At 38.0% G+C, this 15725-nt stretch overlaps 1 protein-coding gene across 1 annotated transcript; it reads left to right on the top strand.

The window, feature by feature from the left end:
* Positions 1 to 71: 71 nt before the first annotated feature.
* On the top strand, positions 72 to 15216 carry ATXN3 (ataxin 3). The gene is made up of 11 exons (XM_068148796.1): positions 72 to 577; positions 2975 to 3139; positions 3669 to 3713; positions 5175 to 5260; positions 5660 to 5726; positions 8603 to 8690; positions 8945 to 9077; positions 9439 to 9614; positions 10012 to 10135; positions 10845 to 10933; positions 11472 to 15216. Exons 1-11 carry the CDS (start codon positions 554 to 556, stop codon positions 11564 to 11566), a joined length of 1092 nt encoding a protein of 363 aa, XP_068004897.1. The 5' UTR covers positions 72 to 553; the 3' UTR covers positions 11567 to 15216.
* Positions 15217 to 15725: the final 509 nt, after the last annotated feature.

Here is a 15725-nt window from a genome sequence, read left to right as displayed (position 1 = left end):
GGTGTGGAATTCATGTATTTATAGGTCATTTGCGAACTGGCTTTCAAAGGAACATAGGCCCAGAGTCCGAGCAAGCTTCTCTCCAGAGTTCCTTTGTATACCGACCTGTCTGCAGCGGCAGCAGTCAGGCGCTGCAACTCCAACCGACTGTGAGCGTGGGAGGGTGGAATGGTTGGCGGTGGGTAAGAACGAGAAGGCAACTGTGCTACTGGGTATTTGCGAAGCACGGTGACGTGGGGAGGGAGCAGGGAGATCAGGGTGTTAGGAAATCATGAGAAGAACCGGTAATACGTGTCTGCTTGCGCTCCTACCGGCTTGGCTTCCCCCTGCCTTCTCCTGGGCATACCAGCACCTGGTGGCAGTTTATCCTGGCAGCCTCCTTAGCAGCAGAGGGCGCTGTCACATCTGCCAGGCGTCCCGCGAGCTTCCCATCGACGGCGTAGGCTCGCAGACGGCGCGTTCGGATTTGCTGCGGTGGATCGTCGAGCAAGGGAAGGTTTGATTGGCTGGTGGAGTCACGTGAGGCGGAGGTTGCTGGCCATTGACAATAAACATGGAGTCGATCTTTCATGAGCGGGTGAGTGAGCGGTTGGGTTTTGCTTTTTGCGGGGGTTTGCCGGTCAGCGTAGTGTGAGTTTTGCCGTCGGTTGGCTGTGAGTCAGGAGTGCTTTCTTTGAGGGCGCTGTTTGGGGCGGCGGCTGGGTCTTCCGTTCCTGTGTGCGTCCTGAGTCAGACCCCGGGTTCCACGGGCTGTACATGGTTCCTGCCCTGCCCTGTCCGGCTGAGCCGCGCTGCCTCTTCTCGACATCCTTACAGGGGCAGTATGGAGTAGCGACTCGGTTTCCTCTTTCTCAGGGGAGAGCCGGGGCCCGCTCTGCTAGGCTTGCTGGCTCTGTGGGCCGACAAGATGCTGTTACTGGAGATCTGGGAGGGGAGGGTCTGAGCTCCAGTCTTTTCTCACACGGTAACTGCTTCTTTTGGCTATTCAGAAATAGATCTCAGGTACGAGAAAGTACAGACTACGGTTGCTTACGCTTCTTGAGAGAGTTCTCATGGCTTAGAGATGAGCATGAAGATGTATTCCTGCATCTAGCCTGGCTTGGTTGGAGTTGTGTAAGGAGCAGGGAAAAGCAGAGCTGTTAAGGAAATCCTAATTGATGTGCTGTGCTTCTTCATGCTGAACAGTATTGCTGTTTTGGAGGACAATTGTTTATGTGAAATGTGATTTATCCAGGTTCCCAAATATGATTTGTTTGTGCTTTAATGCTACTAAAACGTAGTTGTTGTTTTTCATGTACTTTGCCAATGGCTTTGCACCTGTGTTGTGTTAACACTTAGATTTTTACATGCTTTTCTCATGCGTAATGGTTGGTTTACTTTGAAACTAAAGCAAGATATCTGTATAGCTTTTATTTAGGGGGGGGGAAACACCAACTATTCTGAAATCCATAGAAACTGAAGAGTATTCTTACAAACCGGGTTTGGCTTGCAAAACTTGGCAAGCATTGTGGTATTATACAGCTGCTGCTCAAAAGAATGAGTGTTGTATTTCAGCCATGATGCTGCTGCTACAGTGACCTTGAGTTTCAGTCTACATTTTAAAATGTGTTGAAAATAAGTGTACTTTTCTTGCCTAGCCTATCACACAATGAAATGAGAATATTTATTTTTTTTTACAAGTAAGTTGCATTCTAGCTTAATTGCAAAATGCTCCTGATACACATGTGACAGAGCATGATACATTCGAAATTATAAGTTTGTTGTAATTTGTGGTTGCTACAGGCTTTGGGGAAGGCAAGGTACAGTATTGGGTGTATCACGTGTGAAACAACTGTTCTTGAGTCAGTTACAAAGTTACACCCTAATGCCTGTTTTTTATTTAAAGTTGTTTAGTGGAAGTTTTAACTGAACCTCTTGTGCTTTTCAATAAAGTTTGTTCTTCTCCCCACCCCCCCCCAAATTCACTGTCTCAGTTCCTGCCAAAAGTGCCACATAGATATGCACACCCCTCACTTGAATCTGCACACCTCAAATGTTTCCATAAAAAGGCATTAGAAACACAATAAAGGAAGTTTCATATAACAAAGACCTAACAATATGGCATTTTTAACAGGACAATGACAATTTCAGGAACTATGGCTTAAGGAGGTGGTATGCTAGAAGCTGGTCCTTTCTTTGATAAGATGCAAGTGGTTAAAAACACTGAAAGGAGTTTGTATTAGGATAGATTTAAGTAAAGAGACTTGGGATTGTGGGAAGGTGCAGTATTTTCAGTGGGGAGAACTGTAGGTTCAGTTTTCTGCATTTTGCACTTAGCATATGTTAATTTTGCATATGAAGACATTTATTACTTTAAGATAAAACTGTACAAATAGAGAAATGTCCTCTTAGTGAATTTAAGACTTCAGCTTGTAATACAACTCATTTTCAAAGACACTTTAATATCTCTTTGTTTTGAAATCAGTTTAGTTCAGTTCTGGTGGAGAAACCTGTGATGCCTGAGCAGGTTTTTCTGCTCTAGTTTTATCATATGACCAGCAGCAGGGATGTAGTCCCTCCCCCCTACAGGGAGGGCTGCTACCGTTTAGTCTTGAGTTTCTTATTGAGGGGAGGACATGGTAGTGCTTTGGTAGAGGAAAGAATGGGTTGTCCTGATGGTTGCAGAGTCCTTCTTTAATTTGGTCAGGCCACTGGCAACTTCTACAGCTTTTTCAAACCCAACATTTTTACATGACATTTATTTCCTTTAAGGAAGTAAAATGTTGTATGGGGCGGGGGTGGGGTGTTGTCACCATCAAATTGATGAGAGGGTTCTATAGCTTGCAGTGTGTTACCTCTGAAGAATTTACGGTGTTCTGGGTGAGTGTGGAAGGCAGGAAATTTGCCAGAATGAAGTGGTGGAGTAATTTTTACAGAGTAAAACACTAACATGATTTTTCATTGTCTTTGGTATTTTTTTCTCTTCTGATGTTAGCAAGAAGGCTCACTGTGTGCTCAGCACTGTCTGAATAATTTGCTCCAAGGGGAGTATTTTAGTCCTGTTGAGTTATCTTCTATTGCACAGCAGTTGGATGAGGAAGAAAGAATGAGAATGGCAGAGGGAGGCGTGTCTAGTGAAGAATATAGAACATTTTTACAGGTAAAATCATCTTATTTGAGGTGGTTTGGTATTTGCTTGATACTTGCTATTGTGTAGCACATACCTGCTCTTCTTGCATGGCTAGAGAAGATGAATTTCCCAGTGCTAGAACTTATTAAATTTATAGGCCTTTTAATGTGTGCATCTTAAATTTGGCATTGTCAAATATTACTAGTACAGCTTTACAATTATTCCACAAAAAGCTGCATCATCTTAGAGGTGGGAAGGGCAGGCATGGTGAGGAGGAGCATCAGCAATTTGCCTTCTGTCTTTGTAAGACAATGGCAGAATTAGGAACAGAGATTTCCATGCCTCCCTGCCCTTTAAGCACCAATCACTTCCAATTTAAATGTTTGAGTTTTTAATTAAAAAGCTGATATGGGCATTGAAATTAGCCTTGCAGACTATGACTTGCCAAGTGGATGCTTTAAGTATGTACAGTTATATTTATTTTCAAAGCTGAATTAAGTCTGACCTTTTACGCTTACACTGTTTTCCCTTTTCTCCCTTCCAACCTCACAATGAGCAGCAGCCTTCAGTAAATATGGATGACAGTGGATTCTTCTCCATTCAAGTAAGCCCAGCTTTATATTGACAAAATGTTTAACTTATGCAATATGTGTGTTCTCATAATTTAAATAGCATTGTGCTTTTTCATCTAGTTTCCAGTTTTTAGGCTTAATAGAATTAAATGCTGGACTTTTAAATCTTCACAGTCTTTTTCATTTAAGAGCAGTGACTTGCAGTACTTCCCTTTATGGGCCCTGAAACATATAGTGGGAGCATGGACTCCTGACTTGTGGTATAACACCTATTGGCAATAAGCCTGATTGCCAGTTTGCTTCATAAGGGCACTTTGAGTGCAGATCTTGGCTGTTGCAGGCTACAGGTGGAATAGGAGACTTGAGCTTGTTTTCTGAAATTATAGACTGTAAAGCCCTTGGTAGTGATTACAGCTTACCACAGCAACCTGCAGAATGGAAAAAAAACCCTTCACTCTCTGCATTCTGATTTTTCCAACACACTGTGTGAACACTGGAGAGCTGTGAGATTTTGGTGTTTGGGGTTTTTTTCATTAGGTTTTTTTTTTGTTTGAGTTTTGGGTATTGTTTCTTGGTGTTGGTTTTTTTTTTGTTGCTTGATTTTTGGGGGTTTTGTTTTGTAGGGTTTTGGGTTTGAGGTAGGATTTTTGTTTTGTGTGGGTCGTGGTGTGGTGTGGGTTGGGTTTTATTGTCACAGGATCATAATGAAAAAGTAACTTATAGTAAATATTTAAAACGAAATGGGAAAAAAAAAAGTATTGAATGCCAAACCAAGGCTTATGTCTAGAGCTGAAGGCAATGCTTTGCACCTTGGGTTGTCTCCCAAGCTTTCATAGGTGCTTGTCAGTGTCCCAGAATCCCTCAAGAGCCTCTTTTCCTTATGGCAGTACAGGGCTGTCTTTGGTGAAACACTGTTTTGCCTTTCTTGTATTCTTGATTGTGCTTCCTCATTTTCTGCCTCTTTTTGTCCTGTCATTGTTGTGCTCACTTGCTACGTGGTTGGCTTGCTGAAAGGTATATGGTATATTTCTTGCAGTGTTATTTGAGATAGCTTTAAAGAGTCATTGTAAAAGAATTTGTGCTAATGTACCTGACCCTGTGACAATTGAGTGGTGCAAGATTTTCCAATCATCACTGTAGGGAAGGCAGGCATTGTATTGCAGGGAGGGAATGCAGAGTGGTACATTGAGAGCAGAGAGATGACAACTTACGAAATGTTTGTGGGAGGTGAAGTTACAGCTTTGTCTAGTGGAGCAAGCTTATTAACACATCTCAGTTAAAATACTGGGTTTGTTACTTTCTATTAGATATGGTATGAGTGTTAAGCTGGCTTGTGGAGTCATGACAGCTGTGTTTTGAATAATGTGAATCTTAGGTTTCCTAGCTATGTTTCGAAACCTAAGGTTTATAAAAACAGTAAGAGTGTTGACAGCAGCTAATAGTTCATTGTTTAAATTTAGATTTGACTTATGAAAAGTGCTGTTTTTTGACAGGTTATAAGCAATGCCTTGAAAGTTTGGGGTTTAGAACTAATCCTCTTCAACAGCCCCGAGTATCAGAGGCTTGGAATCGACCCTGTGTAAGACATTTATTTTCTTTAGCACACTGCTTTCATTTTACTGGAAAAAATACTCTTAATTGGTGATATGAAAATGCTGTTTCAAGCTCTGTTGCATTATGATGCTTTCATCTCCTCTGTCTTTAATTTTTTTTCATTTTGGGGGTATATATGAGCATCTGTCCTCTGTGCCTTCATGATATTTCAGTATCTGTGACACCACAGGTATATGGAGATCTCAGTAATGTTGACAACTTCCTAAATGTTATAAAAGCAGAACAAGTACTCTGTTGTATTACTGGAATTGTATTATGTAAGTTGAGTTAGTGGTATTAAAGAACTTAAATGTTAATATGCACTCCAATAGTAGAGTATTTAATTTTATCTATACCTTTTGTTTTTCTTTTGTTTTTTTTACAGAAATGAAAAGTCATTTATTTGTAATTATAAGGAACACTGGTTTACAGTTCGAAAGTTAGGAAAACAGGTGACATTGCCTTTTACTTTTTAATTTAAAAATTGACTTCAGAATTGGGGTGGAAAAGTGGTTGCCTCCTGCAAACTTTTGTTGCAGTTTGTATCAATAGTGTTCTGTTTTACCAAAAAAAAAAAAACCACAAAGCCCAATAATCAAAGAGTAAATGTTTGTTAAATCACAAGAATGCCTGGCAGCTGTTTATTAATACTTGCATGGGAAAAGACTCTAGGAGCAGTGAACCTGTCCTGTAGGGAGCTGCAGCGCTGGTAGTGTCTGTGTGATGTCTTAAGCTCCTTTGTTGTTGTTGGTTTGTTTTTTTTTTCCTGCTTGAAAAATTGTGTGGGGAGAGGAAGGGGGAAGTCCTAACCAACTATTAGGATCTCTATAGAATGCAGATTGATTTTGGTGCAATACCTTATTTACCTTGTAAAAATAATTTTGCTTGTTTAAACGGACAGCAGGTACAAGAAAGTTCAAATTTCAATGCATTAATATTTGTGGTGACGAGTAGCTGTTGGAATAAGGGTGGGGAAAGTAGAATAACAATGTTGCACTATTTTAGTAAAGTTTCTGCAACAGTGGTATTTTAAGCAGGAACTACCTGTTGAAGGTGAGGGATGGCCATACAAGTATATGGCACATCTGTAATAGTTCAAGTCACGTCTGTGTCTTTTTTAACACACATGTAGCCTTTTATTTCAGTAGCAAATCCTCATTCTGGATCTTGCAATATAAACCAGTTTGGTTGTTTTTTCAGGGTGCTTTTATTTTTTGGTCATACAGAACTTTCACAAATCAAGCTTTTATTTTTTCTGACAGTGGACAGGAGTCTTTTGACCCACTTGGTTCATTTTTGTAAGTAGTGTCTGTGGTGTCATCCAGTTAATAAAAAAAATAAAAAAAAAAAAAAAAAACAAAAAAAAACCCAAAAACCAAGCAAACAAATTTAAAAAAATCCACACCAAACACCCCTTTCTCTTCCAAAAAAAACCCAAACCAACAAACAGAACTTACAAAAAAACTTCCTACAAGCATCAACCATCACAGAACCCACAACAAAATTAATTTTCTCCTGTGAGTAAATGAACTAAACTGCTGTAGTTTAAAGGTATGGCTAATATTTACAAGGCAGCTTTTGTATATTTGATATCTAAAAGACTGAATAGTCCCTTAAAAGTCTAGGGGAGTTACATACGTGTATATTTGTGTGTATACAACCATGTTGGGGGGAATTCTGTGAAATAGCATTCTAGCCCACACTGTTCAAAGTTGGAGGGAGGGTGTGTTTTGCTTCTACATGTGGCTTGTAACCACATGAAGATGATATTGTGGTGGGTTGTAAATTCTCCCCCAACATGAGATTTTCCAGACCAGCTCAGTTGGAAGCAAATGAATTCTGTATTTACAAGCAAAACTACAATCTACAATGAAATGCCATGAATATGTAGAAAATATACAGTAATTTACAATTAATAAACAGCACAAAGACCAGGGGAAGCTAACAGCTTCTCCCTCTGTTACCCCCCCTGTACATAAAAGGGACAAGAGATAGAGCAGAGAAGTTAGAACTTCGCCAAAACAATGTAGCCAAGGTGAAGCAGAAGCCAGTTAGTATCTCCCACCCCAAGCAAGCAAGAAGAGGTTATTTTGGTACAACTGAAGTCCTTTATGTCTTCCACTGGGATTGTTTAGAACTATCATTATTTTCCTTTTTACACCCAATAGTGATTTATTTAAGTTTTACTACTTTCTGTTCAAGATCTGGGAAAAATCTTTAAAGGAATAGTCTAAAACTACCATAAATATTTAGGTGTCTGCTATCTAGAGAGTAATGAGAAAAGGTAGACAACATGGATTGGTTTAGATTTGACCTGCTTCTCTTGTATTACAGTTAAAGCAAATTTAGTCCACTAAACCTTCCTTTTCCATATTCCCTTTTAAAAGTTTGTCTCTAATCTGTCCATTGTATTTGTTTAGACTCCTGCACCATTGGTGGTCTTACCCTTTCCTAGTAGCAAAGGGTGTCTTTGACAAATTTAGGGACTGACAAAATGGTAGTCACTTACCTTTATTCCAGGTGAATTACAGCATAGCCCTGACTGCAAGTCTATGACTGCCTATATGGAAGTTTGGGTAGATGAAAGGGATATTGATTTTGATAAATGGGTAGTCGTTTTTGTGAGAATGGAGATAGAATTTTTACTATCTGAAATGGTGCTTCCTGGTTAAAATTGGATATTGAACAAGTATGGTATAAAAAGGCTTTCCAGACTGATTCCAATATATTTGGGCTTTTAAAGGTAGAATATTCTGTCATCCATGTTGACACTTGTGGTTTTTTTTCTTTAGAAGAATTATTATAAATGACTAGATGTTTTCAGGGAACTAGAAATTCTGTGGATATTTGTCTCAAGTGTTGTAATATTAAGCTGTATTATCAGCCTATTAAATTTGAGTTACTTTAAAATTGCCTCAAGTAAACAAAGGGCAGAATGTTTTAATGAAAGTGGAATTTCTTCCTTCATTAGTCTGTGTATGGACTTAAAAGTAGGATTGAGCAGAGTTTTGCGATGATGTCTGAAATAATTCTTCTGTATTTTGCTTTATTTGTTTTAATCTGCGTGCTACCAGGGTTCAGTAATGGGAGAGAGTATGCAGGAATTTCCCTACTTCAGACCTCTTAGCTGAAGAGTATTTAAAGGGTAACCTGTAGCAGTATAGACGTTGCTTTTCAGTGGACTCCTAATTGGAGAATTTATTTCACTCAATTTATTTGGATATTCCATCATAGGAAAGTACCACAATGTACAGAAATGGATTACCAAGTAATCACTATGCTAATTTGTTCTCTCAAACCTTTTTTTTTTTTTTTTTCTTAATTACAGTGGTTTAACTTGAACTCTCTCTTGATGGGTCCAGAACTAATATCAGATACATATCTTGCACTTTTCTTGGCTCAATTACAACAGGAAGGTAATAGTAACTTGCAGATGTTAAATGTCATTAATTAAAAGTAGGTAATAATCATTATTTATTAGAACCTGTGTATTCAGTTAACTACCCTTAGTTTTATGATTTGAAATACTGAAATAACCCCAAGTCCTTATAATGAAAGGTAGAGCCTCACATTGTAGTAAACTGCACAGCATTGTCTTTCATATGGCGTGCGTTTTGGAGTGTTTATGGATGCACCTTAATGCTGTAGACTTACAATCTGTTTTTCTCAGGTTATTCCATATTTGTAGTAAAAGGTGACCTGCCAGAATGTGAGGCGGATCAGCTACTGCAGATGATTCGGGTACAGCAGATGCAGCGACCAAAACTAATTGGAGAAGAGGCAGCACAGTCAAGAGATCAGAGGTAAGGTAAACAGAGAGTTCATTTGAATAATATTCAGTATGACTGGGTTCCATGATTAATGCTTACATGGAAACGACCCTCTTTTAGAATTAGAGGTACCTTGAGTGCAAGACACTTGCTGCTGTTGCATACCATAAAAGCAAATTGATGAGTACAAATATGCTGTGCTTTTAAGTGGGGAAAAAAGCTACCTTCAAAAGAATTCAATCTTTCCATGCACATAAATAAGAGTTCCTGTATTTTCATGTTTACAGCTGCAAGTGATAAAAAGTTTAGAAAATACACTTAAATCCTTTAAATCTCACAGTAGCAGTTAATAAAATTTCTGTTGGAATTCTGCTATAAATTAATCTATTCACAGACTACCCAGAAGTGATGTGGACCAAGCAATAGAAGTGAACCATCCTTTTGATGGAACAGGCATGTTAGATGAAGATGAAGAGAATTTTCAGAAAGCACTAGCTCTAAGTAGGCAGGAAATTGATATGGAAGACGAAGAAGCTGATCTTCGCAGAGCCATTCAGCTCAGCATGCAAGGTGCAGTGCTCATCTAAATTTCTCTTGTGGTGTTCATGTTGCTTTGGGCGTTAAGTGCATACTGAAATCTCTTTCAGTCACGCATCAGGCTCTCAGAAATGGTGGGCTCTGAAGCATGGAAGGATTATCCATAATTTCCTGTAACCACCTCCATTCTGCTTTTTGAAAAGTCTTAACTTCAATATTTGCGTTGTTCAGTAAGAAGCAAGTCTAAATTGTCAAAGGGTGGCAGGAGGGAAGGGAAACAGTCCTAAGGTGAGGAGGAGAGGTAGTATCAAGTAAAGTTAACTAGGTGCTGTTTCTTCCTTTCAAGTTAGATGACATTGTTTTAAGCTGTATTTCATTTACTAACTACATGTTACTGTAATTAGTAGGATATGGCATGTTCTGGTTTTAGGTAGTCGTGGAAGTGACTTCCCAGACTCAGGACGACAGAATGTTCCTCAGTTGCCCCACAGCAGTCAGACTGACTCCCTTTCTTCAGAAGAACTGCGAAGGAGAAGACAAGCATATTTTGAAAAGTAAAGTAGTTGACAGGAAACCACATGCAGAAGTACATGTGTAATTTTCAGTGCTTTTGGGCTGCAAATGGATTTCTGAGGTCCAGCTTTACACTCTTAATCTGTTTTCCTAACAGTACCCAATCTCTGCTATTCTCAGGTGGTTCCTGCAAAGAAGAGAAACCTGTAAATAAGTGGGGATTTGTTAGTGCAACATCAGTCATGTAGAGAAAGAAACAATTGTGTTCTAGAAGTATCTTCAATTTAAATCCTGTAAACAGCTATAATTGTCTTCCTGAAGTGAAATATTTGCTCTCTAAGGCTTTGCTTCTGGTAATGATGCCTCTAATGTGCATCACATGCAAGCTTCCTTGATGATCATTTACATGGAATACCTTTTTAATACACAGTTGGGGTATTGTAGCTTTTCTGTTTATCTGTGTCCTAGTGGTGGAGGAAATAAACCATCAGGGAGAAATGCTGTTGATGAAAAGAGTTAGACTTTGCATGAGAGGATAAGAATGCTGAACATGCAAATTCTGGGGAAATAGTTATGTGGCTTGGAATACAATGTTGGGAAGATAGATGTCTGAAGGTTAGAGTGAAATGATTGAAGAGATTTTAGGTGGAGGAGTGTTAACTGTATCAAATAGCTTCTACTCTTTAAACAGACTTGAAACAGTTCTGTACTGATGTTAGTCTTACTTTCTTAAATTTGTAACACTTTCAGGCAGCAACAACAGCTACAGCAGCAGGATCGGACTGGTAAGGTACATGATAAGCCAGCACCAAGCTCGAGCATTCCAGAAGCTGATTCAGGTATTGCTTGTTAAACTGATGTCAAACACTGTAACGTCTTTTCCACCCTTCCTGTGCACTGTTTCCTAACTTTCCTTGTCTGCCTACTTGGTTACTCCAGGAGTTCAGCCTATCACAACCATTACTCTGACAGTGAAGAGCATTATAATTAGGCCATTTGAGTTCTGGCTTTGCTCTGTTTTTTTTGGCTTGAACATTACAAATTGTAATCTTTATTTGTGCTGAGAATTTGTTTACTAAATGACTTTTTAAGTTGTGTGACAATGTAATAAACTTAGAGTAATATCTGACAAAATTAGTGGAACCAGTTTTCAGTAGAACATAAGTATATATGCTTTAGTAGTATTAGGTATCAATGATTCAAAATTAATGTGTATTTCTTGTTGCAAACTGACTGTTGTGGATGGATATCTCGTGCAAAACTGTTTATAAAAAGAAGGCCAAAACTAGTTTTGAGGGTGGGATGTAGACAGATAGGCATGAACAAAAGGAATAATGAAAATACTTGTCACAATGAATATGCATTTATTCTCTTTAGGAGGTGATATGAGTGAAGAAGACATGCTTCAAGCAGCCATGAATATGTCTCTGGAATCTGTTAGAAACCACTTGAATACAGAAGAGGAGAAATGACATCACTTCTTTTTTTCCCCCTATTATTGTCAATACACTAAATCTCCATTAACATTTTACTGTATGGATGTTGCACAAGCAGGGTTCATTTCAGTTATGGAAGCAGGGCTGGAGGTCAGAGATTAGAGGGAATCTGCAAATGCAAAAAAGATTGCACTAATCTAGAAAACTGTAGCACTCCTACCACAGCACACCTCTTCACAAGAGTAGCTGTATTCAAATTACTGAAACTTCTCACTCAAACAAAGTTAGACAAGTGTAGCAGCTGTAACTTGCATTTAAAAAGCAAGTTTAAATTGTTATTGAAGAATTCTGTGGAAAACAGATAAGATGCCAAAACCCAGCTGATTTTTCTTCAGTACTCCTGGAAAAAATAGACACAAGTAATAACTTGTGCTCATAAATGACTAAGCTCTTCATAAGAAATCACTTAAAATGGGAAAAAATCAGAATTGAATTCTATCTGAGATTATTATTATTATTTTTTTTGGTGATTGTCTGTTCTGAATGACTTAAGGTCAACTTCTCCATCTTGCTGTCCACTTCTAAAATGACTCATTCTCCACGAGAAACACCCAAAAATCTTTAATTGGCAATTCAACAGAAAAATCTTCAGTGTGTTGTTGATCATGAAGTTGCTCCTGAACCTTTTATTGAGTTATGGCCTTCTAAGATTTTTCTGGGTTTACTTTTGGTTCCGACAGTAAAATTTTCAGATCTGTGTTAAAGTAGAATTGTTTCACTGGTCTATTCTCTGTTGGCAAATAACTTTACTTTGTTTTGTTGCTTGTTTGTTAGTTTTTGGGAGTTTTTGGTTTTTAATTTTTGTTTTCTTATGCTCTTAGTTACACAACTGTCTTTATTATAAAAGGTAGTCCAAATCATTTGGGTTAAAACGGTTTTCTCTTCCACTTCTTCTGGAGTATTTTTTTCCTTCAAGCTCAATCTTTCATTCTGGCCTTTCAGTATGAAAGAGCTGCAACTGACTCTAAGAGAAAGGAGGAAGGGGATTTTAGGTGCCATAAAGTCAGTGCCACACACATAAGGTGCATTCCTGCAATCTGAAATGACCCTTGTGCAAGTAGCTTTTTTAGGAATGAGTATTTGTCTGTGTGGGTGTTCTTTCTGAAATGCTTTTTATGAGTGTCTGTCAGAATGTTGCAGCTTTTTCAGGAATGGCCTTTATTCATGCACCTTACAGTTTTTTACCATGCTGTTTCTGATCCTGAGAAAAATCGGGGAGCAAAGTATGTGAGATAGCTTATGCTATTGGTTGTAAGACATTTGTTTTGATGTACAGAATGTGTGTGTAGCAGGGTGACCAAACCTGACTTTCAACTTCCATGCAACAGTTGAGATGTTTCGTTTTCCTAAATGGTGCTTGAAATACAAATTCTGTTTACATATAAACTATGTGTAAGTATGTCATAGAGTATGTAATCCACTTAATGAATTAACAGTTGGCACAGGCATTCTAAGAATCTTTTGACAATAACCCCAAATTTCTTTATAAAAATACTTGTAGTTATGTCATTGCACAGTAGTTAAATTTAACTAATTAGTATGAAATGAGTGGTAGCTAGATGGAAATATACATTCAGCATCAAGTAGTACTGTACATGAAAGGGCTCTTACCTCTCAGTAAGGATTTGTTTACAGCAGTGGTTTCTTGATAGTATAGAATATTATGGTATTATACATAATTGGGCTAAATTCTGTTTTCTCAGTCATTGTGCTGAATTTCCACTAATGTCACCAGAACCACTGGTATGTGTGAGACTATGGATTTTGACATGATAGCACTGCTTTTTAAAAAGTGATTTTAAATTTTCTTTTTAAAGTAATCTTGTTGTGCACATTGCAATTAATTTCTAATGTCTCAATTTAATACAGCTTATCAATGGCTTTAAAAGGCCATGTGTGCATATACCATTTTGAAATGCTATATTTTTAAGTATATGTATTTCAGCTTTCAGTTCAAAATTTATATGAAACTGAAAACAGGAATCTCTAAAGCACTGAATTATTTCTGTACATGTTGGTAAATCATCCACAGCTTTAATTTACCTTCTTTTGTTGTGCCATAAATGGATCCTGAAATAAGACTCATTTCTATAAACAGGTATAGGCTGTTGATACCAGTATATGGAGCTTGGACCTTTTATCCTCTCTTACAAGAATATAATAAAAATGTGTTATTTCTATAGCTATATAATATAGCAGCCCTAGATTTGGGGGAAAAAATTGTGATCCATGGCAATTATGTATTTTTATAATTACAAAAGCATGGAGTTTTGCATTTGAATTTTCATGTCGCTGCAAGTTCATCACCCAAGTGTTTTAGTATATAAGGAGCATAAAGTAACAGTGCCTGAAAAGCACATCTGTGTCATCATTACAGGGCTAGCCATATTCCTTTCTATGTAGAGACACTGTCACTCTACCAATACTAATTCAATTTTCAAAGGAATGTCAAAGGAATGAAGTAAGCATATCTGCCTAGTCAGGCAGCTAAGAGGTAGCAGTTTAAGCTACATGTGTTAATTGCACCAAAGGAAAAGACTAATACTAATTGCTGACAATACATATTTTTATAACCCAGGCCTGAAGTTGAGAATGTGCGGACCTGCCAAGAAGCTGTCAATAAAAAGCTGATCTCATTTTTATGGTGTGCATTCTTTCAGTGATAAACCCTTCTCAACATGGCTGAACTGGTGTCTTAAGGCATTTACTAATTTAGAGTCTAGTGTCTAGTCCTTATTTGCATTTCAGACATGGAGGGAACGTTTTAGTATTTTACCTGCCATAGTCCTCTCCTTCCCCAATTATGGTTCTTCAGAATGTTAAAATACAGGTGATGTTTCAACTGTTTTTTGTCAAATAGTGTTCTTACTTTTTTAAGAAAAGCAGGTAATTGTTAGTACACTGAGGTGATGTGTTGGTTGGTTGGTTGGTTTTTTTGGAGATCTTGTTTGTGCTGTTGCTTTTTTTGAAACATGCTCCCCCCCCCCCCCCCGCCCTGATGTATAACCACTGTGTGAATTGAGGAGGGGAAATCTGTACAAGGGTTTGAACAGAACGGAGTGATGTAGTATTTAAATGCCACTGAGCAAAAAGAGGAGAAAAACCTTGCCTTTAAAGCATGAAACTGCTGATGAAATCTTATTTTTTGCTGACAAAACTTTATTTTTTGCTACATGAAGCCTAATGTGTACAATAGAGTGTAGAATTAGGATTTTGTAAGGGAATTTTTTTCATCTCTCGCCTAATAGTTGTGCATTTTAGAACTAATGTTCAGTAATAGATTTTTTTTTTTTTCATCCTGAGACTCTGCATTCAGTATCATGCTTTTGGTTCTGAATTACTATACAGTTTTTGTCTCTATTTTGTATATATAAAGCATATAACACTGAAAAGTTGGTTTGGTTTATTTCTGTGGGTTGGTTTTGTGGGTTTTTTGTGTTTGTTTTTGTTGTTGTTTTTAAAGGAGAGAGTTGGGATGTTCTGTCATTGTTTTCACTGGAAAATTGCACTGCTGTTTGATATTATGAAAATGCTCTCCAAAGAGGCACAAATATATATGGCTGTATTTGATACCACTTTTTAAAATAAATATGGCTATAGCTTCTGCTGTTTCTCTCTTCACCCAAGTAATGGCATATGTGCTTTCCTTTATATGTGGATTGGGCACAGAATCATCACACATGAAAACATAGTGTTTGATATCCGTGGGCTTTGCACCAGATGTGTATATACAGTAGCGGAGGGGTGATTTTCTGTTGCTTGTAACTGGTATTTTGTCATCTCTTTTTAGAATATCAGATCTTTTAAAAAGTATGAGAAAATACTCCTGTTGGGAAGAAAGTTGGTGCTGATTACAGTAATGCGGTATCTTTTAAAATTGCATGCTTTCTGTTTTTAAAAATAAGCCACTGCTTCCTCGTTTGCTACTAGAATACACATGGGATGCAAGGCACTGTTTTTAGTTTACTCAATCTACATACAGTCTATACTAGATGATTTCTGTGGGCCTTATTGACAGTGCATGAAAGCCACTCAACCTCCTTTATGAGCTGGTTTTGTCTGTTGTTTGTTTTGACAGGGGGGCGGGGAGAGGGGAGCCTTCTGTGCCCTGTTCTAGACTTCTTGCCTGACGTGG

Source organism: Melanerpes formicivorus, unplaced genomic scaffold (assembly GCF_026170545.1).
Source record: "Melanerpes formicivorus ecotype bairdi unplaced genomic scaffold, bMelFor1.0.p_v2 SCAF_17, whole genome shotgun sequence".
NCBI classification, from domain to species: Eukaryota; Metazoa; Chordata; class Aves; order Piciformes; family Picidae; genus Melanerpes; species Melanerpes formicivorus.
The sequence above is the reverse complement of the archived record's forward strand: the minus strand, read 5'-3'. Positions and strand labels throughout refer to the sequence as shown.

Excerpts from the sequence above, each read along its gene's own strand:
- ATXN3 (XM_068148796.1), top strand. The coding sequence starts at position 554 with ATGGAGTCGATCTTTCATGAGCGG. Across the intron at positions 578-2,974 it reads AGTCGATCTTTCATGAGCGG|CAAGAAGGCTCACTGTGTGC; the intron begins GTGAGTGAGCGG and ends TTCTGATGTTAG. Across the intron at positions 3,714-5,174 it reads GTGGATTCTTCTCCATTCAA|GTTATAAGCAATGCCTTGAA; the intron begins GTAAGCCCAGCT and ends GTTTTTTGACAG.